General features: G+C 39.7%; 1 protein-coding gene across 1 annotated transcript; it reads left to right on the top strand.

Annotated features, from left to right (window-relative positions):
• Positions 1-1,788: 1,788 nt before the first annotated feature.
• Positions 1,789-8,895, top strand: TMEM196 (transmembrane protein 196; the record flags this gene model as incomplete). The annotated part of the gene is made up of 4 exons (XM_010141026.1): positions 1,789-1,845; positions 3,658-3,912; positions 5,643-5,716; positions 8,067-8,895. Coding segments are annotated over 4 exons (393 nt in total), but the record flags the coding sequence as incomplete, so codon positions are not given.
• Positions 8,896-16,991: the final 8,096 nt, after the last annotated feature.

Raw genomic sequence — 16,991 nt, 5'->3', positions numbered from 1 at the left:
GAAATGGCCTCAAGTTGTGCCAGGGGAGACTGAGGTTGGGCATTCAGAAAAATTTTTTTTACAGAAAGGGTTGTGAAGCCTTGGAACAGGCTGGCCAGAGAGGTGGTGGAGTCCCCATCCCTGAAGGTGTTTAAAAGAGGTGTAGATGTGGTGCTGAGGGACATGGTTTAGGGACGATGGCAATGCGTTCCTAGTCTAGTGCGAGTTGGACTTGAGGATGTTAAAAGTCTCTTCCAACCAAAATGAGTCTTTGGTTCTGTCGGTCCAGAGGAGGGTCACAAAGATGAGTACAGTCTGACAGAACTGGTGTTGTTCAGCCTGGAGAAGAGAAGGCTCCAGGGAAACCATATAGCAGTCTTCCAAGTACTTAAAGGGGGCCTCCAGGAAAGATAGGGAGGGACTCTTTATTAGGGAATGTAATGATAGCATGAGGGGTGATGGTTTTAAACTGAAAGGGGGTAAATTTAGGTTAGATATAAGGATGAAATTCTTTACTGTGAGGGTGGTGAGATACTGGAACAGGTTGCCCAAAGAAGTTGTGGATGCCTCATCCCTGGAAGTGTTCAAGGCCAGTTTGGATTGGGTTTTGAACAACCCGATCTAATGGAAGGTATCCCTGCAGGGGTATTGGAACAGGATGACCTTTAAGGTCCCTTCGAACCCAAACCATTCTGTGATTCAATAAGCTGAGCACAGAGTAAAAACACATTTTTCTAGCCATATGCAAGAACTTCTGTAGTTGGAGGAAGATAAACTATGTATTTAAAGCACCTCCTCAGCTGAGATACTGAAGTTCCTGTATTTTGGAGAGTAAATGAGCTGTATATGCCATATATTGCAGTGACCTTGAATGCTGTATAGAAACTCCTTAATTTTTCTTTAATTTCTTACGTAACTGGCAGGTCTGTTCTGTGATTCAATCCTAAATCAAGGTCAAGTAGAGCGTTTTACTAGAAATACCATCTCAGTGCAAAAAAGATGTGGAAAAAGACAGTTTTAAAACTATAAAATTACTTCCCAGTAAGGGCGTAGGGTCAGCTTTACTGAAAGAAAGTAGCACACATTTCTTAATAAAGGAGTTTATGAGGTTTCAAATAAATCTTTTGAAAGTATTACAGACACCTGGAGAAAGCCTTCTTGTTTTCATATAACTAGTGTAGCTCCTACCAGAACTGCTCCCTCAGGGACTATTCACTGTTCTCCTCATTAAACTTTTTTGTAGGAGGGAAAACAGCTACCAGAGAATGTCATTGACACAGGTTACTAAAAAGCATTAACATCTATTCATATCAACTGGTAGGGGTGTTTTTGGTTTTGTTAATTAGTTTTTGCCTAATGCTTGATGCAACAATTACCAGATCAGTTCATGAAAGCCAACCACTTGCAAAGTGGGCTATCTAGAATCTGAAACAGATAATCCTGGGTGGTCAGTGTAGCCACACCAAGAGATGTATTTACACCTGCACCCACAGAGGTGACTGAATTGCATTCTTGGACTTGAGTTCCACTGTCTTTAGGACAGGACAATCCATGTAAGATCCCTCAGTGGTTCAGATTGTAGGATCAGGGCATTAAGTACCTCATCTATGCTTGAAAGTAGATTATTTGGATCACTGACTACTATCTCGCTAACCTTTTCTGAGAAAAAAAAAAAAAGAGTAAACCAGCTTTTTTGGTAACTATTGCCTAACCTACTCTTGTGGTCACCACTAGAGCAACACAGCAGAATTTAAACTTGAAATATTAAATGCTGAAATAATTGTTTGATTTTTTTTTCTTTCTTTGCAGTTTCTGCTTTGTGGCATATGTGGAATATTGTGCGCCAAAAAAAAATCTGGACTTGTTGTAAGTTTTCCCACTGAATATATATATCACATAAGTATTTGAAAGGCATACTTATCTAACTTGAACTCCTTACCGGGGACTTTCTGTGTTTCTGATTAAAAAGTCAGTAAAAATTGCAAGTCAGCAGTCCAAAAAAGCCATAAGCACTTTGGGTTAATGAAGCAAAGCAAGGCACTTCTCAAACGGCTTATTTAGGTCATTCTTATTTAAGCATCACATCCTTATTTATCCCTGTCTGGATAAATTTGGATGGAAAACCTCTTGATACAAACTTTTGCTAAGTCAAGAGAAAGTTCCCTGATAATGTTACTGGATTGTACCTTCTCCAAAAAACAACACTGGGCTGTCACCTCAGTCAGGCTGCTGGCCAGGTTTGATTCTAGATATCGTAGCGGTACACTGTTTTAATAAGTTCCTTTTCAATCAGAATAACGTATAAGTCAGTTTTAAAGTGATGGTGGATGGTTTGTGTCACTTCTAAGAATCAGAATTACAATAATTTTTCTGACAGTAAAATGTTGTTATTACTGTGCAAGTCACAGCAGAACTTTATGTTAGAAACATGATCCTATTATAAGTGATAATGTCTGGCTTAATTTTCTGTCAGCTTGATTATTCTGCTATGTACAGATGGAAGTCATATAAAACCAGCATAGGTGAGAAGGGAATCAAGTTTTCTCTCAGACTATTTTAGAATATTAATGAGTTATCCTAAACCATGTTAAAATGACAGTTCCATTTCTTAAAGCATGTGGACCATAACCAGTTTCTAAAACCTGTGCATTCTGGTGGTCTCATGGAATAGTCACTTTCCAGCAGACTGCAGCATACAGCCTGAATGCCACGTTCCTGATGAAATTGTCATGCCAGCTGTGTACAGAAGTGGTCTGTAAGGCTTCATAAATTGTTCCTACCACAGTAGATAAGTACATATACAAAGCCATATGAAGCATCATCAAAGGCCCATCTAGATCAATATCTGACAGGCCAGCAGTATCAAGGGAAGCGAATAAGACAATAATTTAGTAGCATCTCCATAATAAGTTCTTTCACTCTTGAGTCATTGTGGCTCAAGAATATCCTGAACTAGGACGGCATCTTTGTGATTAAAGTGATAAGAGGTCTTTAACCATGTTGCATTAATTGCAGCCTGTTTCACATCCTTGTAAAGTTCCCAGAAACATTTTAACTTAGTTAAAAACAAACAAATAAACAAAGTCACTACACTGTCCTTCTATAGAGCTGCATCACAGATTTATGTTGTTTCTCTCGCTTCTTTGTCCAGCACATTCACCCTGAACACTTTTGTAGTCTCCACAAAAGCCGTAGAAAGTCTCCAAACTGCTGTCTGACTGCACAAATTAGAACTGAACAGGAGGCAGAGTCAGATGGCACACAAAGCAAGAGGGATTCACTGCGAATACGTGAGGCATTCAGTCCTCAGGAGCAGTGGGAAACTGCACTATAGAAAATCATGACACATTCTGTAACGCTACTGTTTTGAATGAAATGCTGGAAATCAGATTTATGTCCTAGCAGTCCTTCCATTGACTAGCTTTTAATATGACCAACTCATTCTACTCAACTTTATATTACATGCAACATCAGTCTTAACTCTTGTACACCGGAAGGTATTGCATTCCCTTGGATCTCTGTGGGAGCTGAGGGAGTTAAAAATGAGTGTCTGTGCAATGTTTTGCAGTCCATGATGCTACTGAAGCATTGAATTATGCTTAGTCTCATTTTTTTAATGAATGAATCTGTCTCTGAAAAATGTTACAGTGACATAACCTTTCTTGTCTTTCCTGACAGATGATACTTTTTTCTGCCTGTTGCATCTGTGGACTAATTGGAGGAATCTTAAATTTTCAATTTCTTCGTGCTCTGACAAAGAAGTCGTCTGCTCTCTATTCTTTGCATCTTGCCTCCATGTCTCTTGCATGCATTGGAATCGGTGGTTGCACCCTTTCTTCATGGCTCACTTGTCGGCTAGCCAGCTATGAACAAAGGCGAATGTTCTCAGAAAGAGAACATTCATTGCATCACTCCCATGAAATGGCAGAAAAAGTGAGTTGTGGGTCCTCCCTTATTTGTTCTGCTCCTCCTAAAATGCCACTATATGTGTTAATGTTTACAATTGGCAAGAAATGTATTCAGTTTTCAGTTTTATATGAGAAAGAGCTTTTGGAAAAAGAAATGCTGCCATTCTGTGTAAGCTTTATTATGTTGCATTATGTGGAGATATTTTTAGGTACTGTATATTTGCAGTACATCCATTTCAATGGAGTACATCCATTTCAACATAATTCCATTGTATAGCTATTCAAGGGCTTAGCTGCTAAATATAGCACTTCATAAATATTGGAAGCCTTATTAATATGGAGTATCATGTATTGCACTGTGAAAAAGTACAGAAAGATTTCTGTAACCACATCATTGCATGCTTCCAGGATTTAATCAATTTCTTCCTCTCCCAAGTATTCAGCTTATAAAGTAGGTTATTTAAACACAAAAGCCACAGTTCACAAACATAGATGCTGAAACTTAAGCTTCTGAAGTTGAGCACGTAGGGCCAAAATAATTAATTGAATAGAATTCTTGAAATAGGACTCCTTGGATTTACAGATCTGATTAATGTTTGAGGAGTAAAATGTTCACTGACACCCCGGGCTTTGCATTTGGACTTCGTATCCAATGCCTTTCATGTGAGAAATGAGTAGAGAAGGGAACAGAAGTGGACTGCCCATCTAAACCTCCATGTGCAAGTTTTCATTACAGTTAAGTTCAACAGCCTGTATCATATCTACTGAGACCTCTGAACAGCAGAGCAAGGATTAATTCACTGAGACTGTAGAAAGTTTTCAGATTCCCTGACAAAACGTGATACAGCAGTTAATTGTCCATTAAGTAAAAGTTACTTGTCACTGTTCTTTGTTTTCTTAACTGAGATGAGACTCCAAGTAGAAGTATAGACTGAATTCACCTTAGATGTTTGAAGCATGTTTTAAAAAGATAAATAGTGCAGGTTGCAATAGTAACATGTTATATATAGCAGGATAATAAAATCAAGATAAGAGATACATTTCTCCCTCCCATTTTAAAAAGAAGCAGAATTCTAATAAGCTATGTAGGCAAGTATGACCATGGTCTTGCAGATGGTAGGCTAGATCTTGCCTTTCAAAGAGGCTCTTGCCTCAATAAGGACACAGATGAAGCCCATTTAAGAGAAAAGGAGAGAGGGTTAAAAAAACGGCCTGGGAAGAAAAATCTCTCAAAATACAAACACCTGTCAACCCCATGAAGATGACCATGTATAGCAGAAGTTCACTGCCTCCTTTCCTGGCTTGTTGACCTACAGAGCTCTAGACGCTCAGCAGTGACTTATCTTGGGTGAAGCGCCATGATGCATGTGCAAAGCAATCCTCTTGCCCACGCTCAGTGAATGTGGGATGCGCCCCACTGTTGGTGGACTCCCTGCATGTGTGTTGTAGAACGAAGTATGCATGCATAGATGGTCTGATGATGTCTAAGATGTCTGGGACATCTTAGACTTGCAGCCTGTGGACTGCCTGCTGCTGGCAGGTTTGAGCACATTAGCTCAAGGCATGCCCCTGAAAAATAATGAAGGCTACTTAAAAACTTACATTAAATTAGGCCCTGACTTAGAAAATAGGTTTAAAGTGTTTTATCTATAAGACTACTTCATATATTTATACTGATATACAGTAATTTAGACGTGTACTGCATGTGCATTTGTTTGTGCTATATTTATTGTATAATTGTTATATTTATATTAGAGATTGAGGGGTATTGAAATAACCGACCTGCCCAGCTGCCCGGTGGTTCCCCCGACACCAGAGTTACCTCCAAGGTACGCTGAACACTAGGGAGCTGCCATGTTGTTATGTCACTTCAGGAAGGGCCACCTCTAAGAGGAAGTCACAGTTTCAGCTAAACAAAGCTGGCTGATGCTGTGATGTCACTCTGAGTCAGGAATGGTGCTTCCAGGTAGTGACATAATTCTACATGGTGAATGCTGCAGTCTGGAAGTAAGTTGAGTATTTAAAATATTCACCCTAGTTATAGACATCCAAATGCTCCTATTTGGATGTTGCCACTATTGACTCACTCTGCTTCTAATTTGTGTGCTCCTTCATTTCTTGAATTCAGCAACATTTTAAAAATTACTAATACTTACACTTTTGAAAATAGAAATATTGGGAAAAATAAATGGTTTTCAATATTTTCTTAAATTATTATATTCCAATAGCTGATGTCTGCAGAGAATTCAAGTGATAAAGCTGACAAAAGGAAACTTACACTCACTCATGAGCAGCCTTTTGACAGATCATTACTATCAACCTATGGCTGACTGATAGTTTAATATTAAATAGCTTTAGTATTCTTTGTCCCTTTCCAGCTGACTGGTATCTTCAGTGTAGATCCAACAAAGGGCTTAGGCACCTACAAACAGGCAAAACGCAGTGCCTTGTTTCAGAGCAGACAACCCCCAAACCGGGATCCAGAGTCCAGTGTTAGGCATGCCCGTTTCTCTTCAGTATATGAGGAGAATAAAGCACTGTACAAAAACATCCAATACCATCACCTGCTGAAAGGAGAAGTGGGTCATAGAAAATAGTAAAAATTCAGTAAGTTTACACGTCTTATTTTCTCTGAAACTTAATGCTTGATACAGGAGTACTAATTGGCAAGGGTACTTGGTTTGATGGCCCTAAGTTTACTTTGTAGGGAGGAATAAGACATACTTCCTTTCAAAAGCTGTGCAGGGAACAATTAAGTCTTGTAATCTACTTTAAAATGTAGCTAGTAACACCTGAGGGAGGAGGTAGCAGTGCTTCCACTTCATGGTAAACTCTGAGTTCTGGTCTCTGCCTCCCAAACTATATATAAATAAAATGTTGCGGATTAAAAGGTGAGAGAGAGTTAGACTACAAATAAAGACCAGATCCCAGAATTTTCTTCTCTTTACCAAGAGTCTCAGCTACTATGCTACAGAGTCAGGCTCGCTCTTTGGGTCTTTATCTCCCTCTGTTTAGCCCAATGAATTCTGCTTTACTTTTTCCGTAGAAGCTTCCACAAGAAAGGGGACAAACAAATCCCCTTTCTTCCACATTTTCTCCAAGTGTACCTAGGAGGTAGAATAGGTGAACTTAATCTTTCCATGTAGAGAAGAGCTTCTGGTTCTCATGCAAGTATTTTAGGACTAGCCCAACAGTGACACCTTCACCTCACCTACCTAAATTTTAAAAAGAATAGCCCAAACTACATTTTTATGTGTGCTCATTTTTCTTGGAATAGTTGATTGTTCTCTGGGATCTGTCTTTGGACATAAGCAGCAAATCACTTCATTTCCACATCCAGATTAATTTTGGCCTAGGCCAACAACTGTTCAGAATAGGGCAGTTCTGGGCATAAACTCTATGTGGCTTTGCAGCCTTGAGGTCAGAGAACTGCTTAATTAACGTAGCCATCTTCAGACTTAGACAGCTGCTGACTAGGTGTTGTTTCAATTGCAATTTGAGTATTAGAAAAACTAACTCCTAACAAATCTTGGTTTAGGTGCTTTAGGATTCCAACTCATGATCAGGTCACCTTACTCTGGGATGACTCAGCTGCTACTTTAGTAGCAGCTACTACTTTAGTAGCAATTGCTGAACTGCTAAAAATTGTAGTTTTGGGAAAACCAAAATCAGTCCCATCCCAAGGCCAGAAGTCAAAACCTTTAAAACCAAACAATCCTCTTTGGATCTAGACCTACTTCCCAAATCTATCCCAGCTAGAACTGAATGGCATCTGTTTGTAGCATGTCAGCACAGAAAAAGGTCTGAATGGAAATGAAGACTTCATTAGAACCTTGTTCCTTTGTAGATTATCACAAGTTTGAGTTAATGCACTTTCAAAGGACAATGTCACAAAACTTGCACGGATGCCTTCAATGCTGTATTCAATGCTGAGAGTTATGTCCAACACAATCAGTATCAATGAGCCTATCAGCTTTCAAATGCATTTAATTTATGTAGGAAGAACTGTGATTATTTTTTTTTTACAGTGAGATTTATGAACCCAAATAGAAAATGTAAAGTTTTTCTGAATGTTTGAAATTCAGACTTTGTTAAATTTTTATACAACCTTAGCTAACTGAATTTTAAAAAACACAAAATAAGTGTAATTTTAATCACTGTTTTCTATTCTTGTTCCAGGAAATGACAGACAACCTAAGCAATGGTGGCCCACATCTGATTTATAATGGAAGTGTATATTAAGAGATTTTTAAAAGTTTAATGGAAAGAAATGGTTTTAGAATGTTCTTCAGGAAAAAAGACCACAAGAATATGGAACTATCTTAGCTTTTCTGGCTCAAATGCCACAAATGCAGAACAGCACAGCTGCATTTCCCTCTTAGAAACATGTTCGGAATTTGTCTCCTTAACATCTTGTGGATATACAGTATTTATTCACTTCCTGGCTTTTTTTTTTTTTTGTCTGAATAACTTTTCAGAATTGTGATAGTATTTGAAATAGACTTCTCAAGACTCTTCTTCTCATGAAGATTCAAAAACCAGAAAAAAATAATTAAACTGCACCACATTTAGCCCAGTCAAAGGATTCCTAAAGAGAAGAGGGCAGAGAAAGGATGGCTCAGGGGAATCTTTTTCTCCTCCCCACTTAGCAGCATCCAGTGTAATATGATGACTTCAGATCATGTGGCATGGTACCAGCAACGCATTGCACAGTCTCTATCCCCACACTGCGATTGCATCCAGCCTTAGTTTTCTCAGTAGATTGTATCAAAAGAGAGTGTTAATTACTCTTTCAAAAGGCTCCCATTTCACATTCAGAGTGTAAATGAAGTGTGCTGAAAACACCACCAATGTCTTTGTTTTGAAAGACAGAATGCTCCAAGAACGCCTAAATCAAAACCTCAACAATGCCTTGTTGTAAAGAAATTGTAAATATTTCCAATTTGTGAATGAAGTATATTTCGTAATTTGTTCATAAAAGATGACAAATAAAATGAAATCTAAACCAGGATCTTGGGTAGACCGTTTGGGGTTTTTTCCTGTTTGAAAGATCTTGCAAATCTGACCCAGAGCTTGCAGTTTCACACAACACATTGAAAGGTTCCTAAAGGGGTGAAGCAAGTTCAGAAAGAAGAAATACAAAGACCAAACAGAGGCATGGTCACGGTCAGAACAGGACGGGCAATTCTGCACACCCACAACAGTTTGGGGTCTGTTAAAGCAGTGTGTATGTTAAGGCAGCAACTTTGACTTCAAACTTTATGGCAGGACCTCCTGGTTCATGAAAAATGGAAGATGTAATCTGTAACATAACATATGCAGCATAATATTAATATTAAATATACATATAAAATCACTCGCAGGATACATAGTGAGTCTATGACTGTGCTGTAAAGCCCAGCACTTCAGCATGAGTTCGAGACATGAGCATTATTAATAACTGGAAACATTTGGTGCTTTATACCCATGTTCCCAGACAAGTGTGAATAGAATCGTATTACTATTCAAGCCATGCCATAAAAACCTCTAGAAATTATATTTAATTATTTTGTGAATCTCTATGGTATGAAATAACCTTTAATTCAATTATTTTAGTATTTTCAAAGTCTCCTTAACATCTTAACATCTCCTTACTACATATGAAATGCTTTCACTGTGATTAAGTCTCTCACTTAAACTTCACGCAAATTTAGTTGGATGACTAAGCTTGTGAGTCAAAAACGTGGTCCACCTTATAAGGCTTCTCTTCACTTACCTAGGTAAGTGAAGATTCCAAGGGCTTTAGAATCTCCTCATGGGCTGTGATATACTAATATGCATTACATACATTAGTAATTGCTAATGAGACTATTCAAGTTCATAAAGAACATAGATATACTGTTACAGCAAAAGAATTAGACATTAAGGCATCTCTGCTCAAAGAAAATGCTTCCCTTCTCAGGTCCTACAGCCTTTTAGACTATGCCCCCTACCACATTCCAGCTTGTTTGGGCTCTTTTATAGGTGCCATTGCCTCTTTAGCTTGCCTCTTGCTCAGCAGCAGGATACATGGGGTATATCTGTTCCCAGTATGTGCCCCTTCCAGGAACACTTTTGTTGCATCTCTAGACATGCCTTTCAAGGCAGGACTACTGTCTAAATGGCCTGCAGAGTTTCATACATGCTGAGGAAAAAACAGACACTGGGCATAGAACCAAAGGAGGTGGTGCTGTAAGATTCCCTTCCTCATTGCATCAGTACAAAGCATGTAAAAAGGCCTTATCAAAGAAAAGCAAGAGTAAAATTAAAAAAAATACTCCAAAATCCACCTCAGAACTACCTGGCTGAGGTTCATCACTAGGTCTGTAGGACAACTATAAAATCATAGTTCATATGGAGGTACCCTGCAACACCTCAGGGCTAGGAATGGTAGCTTCAGATCATAAGAGAGTGGTTTGGAATTGCAGTTCAGAATCTGCTCAGGAATGACATGGAAGAACAGCCTATAACACCACCCATTTCCTTATCACAAACAATTTCCCCACACAGTAGTAAGAGCATGGGATGGTTGGTGCAGGGGAGTAGGTGACTCGTCTATACCTAACAGTGGTCCAGTGCAACACCCGCTGTCTCATGATTTGGAAAGGTAAGGAGGATACATTCTCCAGGCTCAAAATAGTTGAAGTCTTACTGTAACTTATGAAATACAACCACTTCACTTCCACTGCTTTTCAAGAGGTGTTGGAAGCATAGAGAAGAGATCCGAGCCCCAGAGAACAACAGATTCCATCATTTGGAGTGTTTTTTTCTCTGATGCTGCCAAGCCTGTAGAGTGCAGAAAAACTGGCTGGTCCCAGCATCAATAAAAGTCTTGAAAATGCAAAGGTGGAATTCCAAAGACTTAGAAACATGTGATGAAAAAGACTGATCATACCTGAGACATACAAAGGGATCAAAATTCATAAATTCACAGTATATTACCAAATACATGTATGTGGTAGGGGAATTCTAGGAAATGTTTCACATTGTTTAATGAAATTTTGTTCCATAACTGCATACAGAGTTCAACTGTGGTGGAAATATTTTCTGTATGGTTTCACTACTGGTACAGTTGAAAGGACACTTATTCCACTTATCCACCTGTAGAACACCAAGATTTTCAGTTTTCAGAATGTGACCAGGCAAAATATCCGCACCAATAGTTTGAAGGCTGGGCACCAAAATCCATTTTCAACTAAATAAGATGAAACATGTATTGTCCTTGACAGTTATTTCTGATTCATGCTGATATAAAAGCAGATGCTGGCTCAGATTCTCTCAGAGATATTCAGTGGTTATTTATTAGATCAAGCAAAAAATCTCCTGAAGGAGCTTCCTTATTGAACTTTGTGCATTAGGACTTAGCTGCTAAGATCTTAACGTATGTTTTAATATTTCAGGCTATATTTAAGGCTATGCTTGGCATTTCATAGAACATCAGCCTATATGAAACACATATGTTTTCTACTTAGAACAGCCACAGTTCTTATTGCAAACTGTGAAGGAGTGCGGCCCATTCTCTTTAACATCTTTATCAATGATCTGGATGAGAGGATCAAGCGCACCCTCGGTAAATTTGTAGACAACACCAAGTTAGGCTGGGGTGTCGGTCTGCTTGAAGGTCAGGAGAAACTACAGAGGGATCTGGACAGGCTGGATACTGGGCAGAGGCCAATTGTATGAAGTTCAATAAGGTCAAGTGCCAGGTCCTGCACTTCAATCACAACAACACCCTGCAATGCTACAGGCTTGGGGAAGAGTGGCTGGAAACCTGCCCATTGGAAAAGGAGCTGGGGGTGTTGGTCAACAGCCGGCTAAATATGAGCCAGCAGTGTGCCCAGGTGGCCAAGAAGGCCAACAGCATCCTGGCTTGTATCAGCAATAGAGTGCAGAAGTAAGGACAGTGATTGTCCCCCTGTATTCAGCACTGGTGATGACACACCTTGAATACTGTGTCCAGTTTGGGGCCTTTTACTTCAAGAAGGACACTGAGGTATTGGAGCATGTCCAGAGGAGGGCAACAAAGCTGGTGAAGGCTCTAGAGTACAAGCCTTATGAGGTGCTGCTGAGGGAACTGGAGTTGTTTATTCAGGAGAAAAGGGGGCTCAGGAGAGACCTCATCACTCTCTACATCCAACCTTGTGAAAGGAGGTTGTAGAGAGGTTGGGGTCAGTCTCTTTTCCCATGTAACAAGTGACAGGATGAGAGGAAACGGCCTCAAGTTGTGCCAGGGGAGACTGAGGCTGGGCATTCAGAAAAATTTTTTTTACAGAAAGGGTTGTGAAGCCTTGGAACAGGCTGGCCAGAGAGGTGGTGGAGTCCCCATCCCTGAAGGTGTTTAAAAGAGGTGTAGATGTGGTGCTGAGGGACATGGTTTAGGGATGCTGGCAGTGCAGGGTGAACGGCTGGACTCAAAGATCTTAAAGGTCTCTTCCAACCAAATGTTTCTGCGATTCTGTGTGAACATGCATATAATAGATTTTAAATCTTTGATTAGCATAGTCTCCAATAAATATTTGTTGCATTCAGACACAGGAATTTCCCTTCAGCTGCTGTGGTGAGGTATAAAGGATAGTGAAGCAGGTCAGGTTCAACAGGAATTTTATATGTACTAAGCCATCATCATGAATAGTCATACTAAAGTTTTCCTTGAGAGTGTCATTTTGAAGATAGAGGAAAAAAGAGCATAACAGTTTAAGCCATTTTTAACTCTTTCAGATCCCCATCCCAGGCAGATTACGGTGTTAAAAGGAGCATTCTATAACTAAAAGCTTGGAAATATCTAAAAGTAGACTGGTAGATTGTAGGTATTACTGCATAATCTTTCTGCATAAAATGTTTCTAGCTATATTTCCCTTCCTGTATCCAGCTGACATCTTTAGCTCCACTATAATCCTCCAACAAGTTCCACAAAGCTGTTGTACTTTCATCTTGAGACAGATTTTGAAGAATATTTTTAGAGCTTGTACAAAGGCTAGCCAGACAGACTTCATAGTCTCGGGGCGGGGGGGAAGGGAGGGTGGGGGCCGGTGTTGGGGATGAAGGGAATGAAAAAGAAAAAAAGCAGAATGTTTTTGGTAAAATATAGTTTGATTGTAGTGAATCACCCACACTAGTTCAATATCAACATGTTGAGGAAGGGTGGTTGAACTTGGGTAGCTTGCTTAGGAAGGTCTTTTCTCCCTGCTAATTACAAAATTATGAATATGCAATTCAGAGATCTGAAAGAAAAGAAGGAACTGGGTAAGATGCATTAATAGCTGGAATTTCAGCAGAAGCTTATGCATCTTGAGAGACTTATTTGGCTGTAAAAATGTTCTGCTTCAGAAAGTAGCAGTTTTGACTTGGAGCAAAAAGACCAGAGGGCTGCACCGAGGACTTTCTCATCATCTCTATACAGGAACACCAAAGACACAGGATAGGCACACCTACTTCTGCCAGGGAACTAACAATAAGCTGTGCAGAGCAGTCTCACAATTGCTCTGTGACTCCCTCAAATGAGCCCTGAGCATATATAAAATTGGCAGTTTGTTTGGTTTTTGTCACTTGCATTACACTTGATTTGCTGTAACGTATCTTTTATGTCCTTTAACCACTGAGTCACAGCAGGTTGCTTTAATGATTTCCATATCAGTGTAATTTTGCTTTGTAATCAGCAGAAGTATTTTGTTTTGTTTTGTTTTTTACCAAGAGATCCTTTCTGAAACCCAGTTTCGATCCTGTCATGAGCTGCAATATGTAGTCATCTAAAAAACCAAGCAGTTGTGGTATGTTAAACAGGTGATCATGCACATTAATTAAATCTGCACCCAAGAAAACCATTTGATAAACTGGCATAACATGCAATGGGAACATGCTAGGAAGGCAGGCAGGGAGGGGTATCACAAGCACAACTGAAAAAGCTTTGAACAGCTTAGTGCCTACTACAATGCTGCATATAATTCCACTGAATTCCCTCACTACAAGAAGGACATTGAGGTGCTGGAGTGTGTCCAGAGAAGGGCAATGAAGCTGGTGAAGGGTCTAGAGAACACGTCATCTGAGGGGAGGCTGAAGAAACTGGGGTTGTTTAGTCTGGAGCAAAGGAGGCTCAGGGGAGACTTTATCACTCTCTCATCAGTCATGGCTTGGCTTCGCGGATGAAGATTTGGGAAGGGCTTTACCCACGCTTACTGCAAGCGTGCTGATGGCTGAAAAGGCCAACGTGGGATAGGCAAGACCGGTTGCAAAGAGCACAGCGGAAGGTCTCCTTGGGTGGTATAGTCGCTGTCTTTTCTCCTCGAGGCTGATTCTTCGTGTGCTCTCAAAGGAGACAGCAGCGTTATGTATGGTGTGTCTCCAAATCTCCCGATTGGAGGCCAGGGTGGACCACTGATGGTTATCACTCTCTACAACTACCTGAAAAGAGGTTGTAGCGAGGTGGGGGGTCAGTCTGTTCCACCAAGTAACAAGAGAAAGGACAAGAGGAATTGGCCTCAAGTTGTGCCACAGCAGGTTTAGGCTGGACATTAGGAAAAATTTCTTTACAGAAAGGCTTGTGAAGCTCTGAACAGGCTGCCCAGGGAGTCACCATCCCTTGAAGTATTTAAAAGACACAGAGATGTGGTCCTTAGGGTCACAGCTTAGTGGTGACCTGGAATTGCTGGGTTAATGGTTGGAATTGATGATGTGCGAGGTCTCCCGACCAAAACAATTCTGTGATTCTGTGATATAAACCAGGTATAAGAGTCAACACAACTTCTCTTTGTACTCCTAAGAAAGCAGACATAGATATAAAAGGAGCTAAGAGCCATTAGGATTTACTGCCCCCTTTTTCATATCCCATTACTAGTAGCTAGTGAGACAAATCAAATTATGTAACTGGGCCCACAAACTTGTGCAGATTCTCTCCCACATCATTAGGTGACCCTCTTTTCACTCCCCACTTCATCCCAGTTCAATCTAGGAGGTCATGCCTTATATCTTTCCTTACCTCTTCTCTTCTGTTTAAAATACAGCTGTATCATTTAAAGTGGTTAGTATTGAATAAATTCTTACCTTCCCTCCCAGAGAAAGCAAACACAGATCATTGCCTTCATTTTACAGAGATTGCAAACAAGGCAAATCTAAATCTAGATCATAAAGTCCAAACACTCAGACTGACAGTATTAAATTCCTGTGGTTTGCTACACTTACTGATATCATTGCTGTCTTCCCCCTGCTAAATCCAGGCATAAACTCCAGGAACGCTGACAGCTAATATGTTTCCAAGGACTATTTATTAACTGTGTAGCACTCTGGAAAAAATATGAGTGTCAGAGCTTCTTTGGTAACCATTGCACATAAAGGTCAGGAGGTTGATATTGATACCCACACTGTGGTGGCAACAGAGATCTTGAAATGGCCCAAGAGTTTAAGTTCTAAATCCCACAAAAGGCAAGGGATTCTTATTCCAATGAGCAGAAACTTTCCCACTTTAAAGTGACTTGTTTCCATGCAGAATTTTTTTGCTTAATTTTCCAGGCTCTGGCTCTGACTACACTATTGTCTGATAAATTAAGGAGCCTTGGAGAAACTGGGATCAAGTCACGTCTTAACCTTCTTTCGGGTGATCTTCAATTCCTTCACTGTGGGGCACATTTCCAGCCATCTATTACACATATATTTCAGTTCTTTTCTAAACACTTTCCAATTTTTCCATGTAAACTTACTCTTTCTTTCCTGGGCATCGGAATTACGACAGTATCTTTAACTACTTACCCCGTTCATCCCTGCCTTACCAAAGTTACACTGGGCCAACAGTCAGCAGGATACGGGTTCTCATATTATAGCTGTTGCCAATTGCTTTGAACTAATCTTTATACTATACTATACTATACTATTAATAAAATGTCATACTGTCTTGGCTTTCTTTCCCCAGTTTCTTCTCAGACAAACAGCCTGCTTTATCTCTAGGAGTAATGAGGAAAATAAGGAATTCCTTTTGTGGTAGCATCTGTCTCCTTCCCTAATTTCCTTCAAAGACAGATGTTCTGTGCGAGTTAGTTTCAGGCTGGTAAGTTTACTTCAGCGCCAACACCTAAACACCTAGGAACTTAAAAGCCTTACACCATGCCATAAAGGAATTCTGCAGAACCCTCATAAACTTCAGATGCAGGGCCAGTTATGGTGTAATCGTACTAATGAGGCACTGCCAACTTGAGCTAATTAGCCATGCTGAGAGATAGGGCTGACAAACCTGAACACAGAACTACACATATGAATACACTCCTTCTGCACATTACAGATCATGTACAGGAATGCACTGCACGCACAGGCACTGTGTTAAACCCATGGCTAGGTCTACACAGGGAGAGCTCTGCTCTCTCTAGCTTTCAAAGCCAACTGTCAAACAAAGCTGAAAGACTACAAGATTACATTTCCATCTGTCAAAAGAACGATATTTGTCTTGTTTTAAATGGCTTGCTTAAGAGGGAATGACCTTTCTTCCCCCTTTTACGATACATGTTAGCTTTTCCAGACTCTATACTACAGGTCATAATAGCCTCTTGGCAAGTAATGCAGTCAGAACGAGCATCCAGCAAAACAGCTTCAAGAATATATAAATACTGATTTGTTGCAATTTACCATTCAAGAAAGTGTTGCAACATAACTCTGTGCTAATTCTTTGGCTGCAGTGACAAGCTTGTGTAGAGCACAAAGGAACTAATTGCAACCCTTTTGCAAGACTGTAAAACTTGGAAAAAAACCCCCAATTCTAAGAAAAAACATTTAATGATGTATTGGCACGTCATATGTCTAAGGGTAATTAAAAAAAAAAAAGGAAAAACAAGGTATGTTTGTTCAATGTACCTTTACATTCTCTGACTTTTTTTTAGTCTTATTATTTCTTTTCTGTTATATGTTTGGGACTCCACTAAGTATTATATTCAATATTTGGTTTGAAAATCCCACACACATAAAAAATAATGAAAAAGATTTAAAATTAATTGTTCATGCTTTATGAACAAAGGGTAGTATTGTATGTGTATCCTCAGGCCAAATTTCTCAAATACTAAATTAATGTCTTTTTTGAGGACTATATATAAATATGGGCTTAAGGAACTG

This window comes from Buceros rhinoceros, unplaced genomic scaffold (genome assembly GCF_000710305.1).
Source record: "Buceros rhinoceros silvestris isolate BGI_N320 unplaced genomic scaffold, ASM71030v1 scaffold11018, whole genome shotgun sequence".
Lineage (NCBI taxonomy): Eukaryota > Metazoa > Chordata > Aves > Bucerotiformes > Bucerotidae > Buceros > Buceros rhinoceros.
This window is presented reverse-complemented; position numbering and strand designations above follow the sequence as displayed.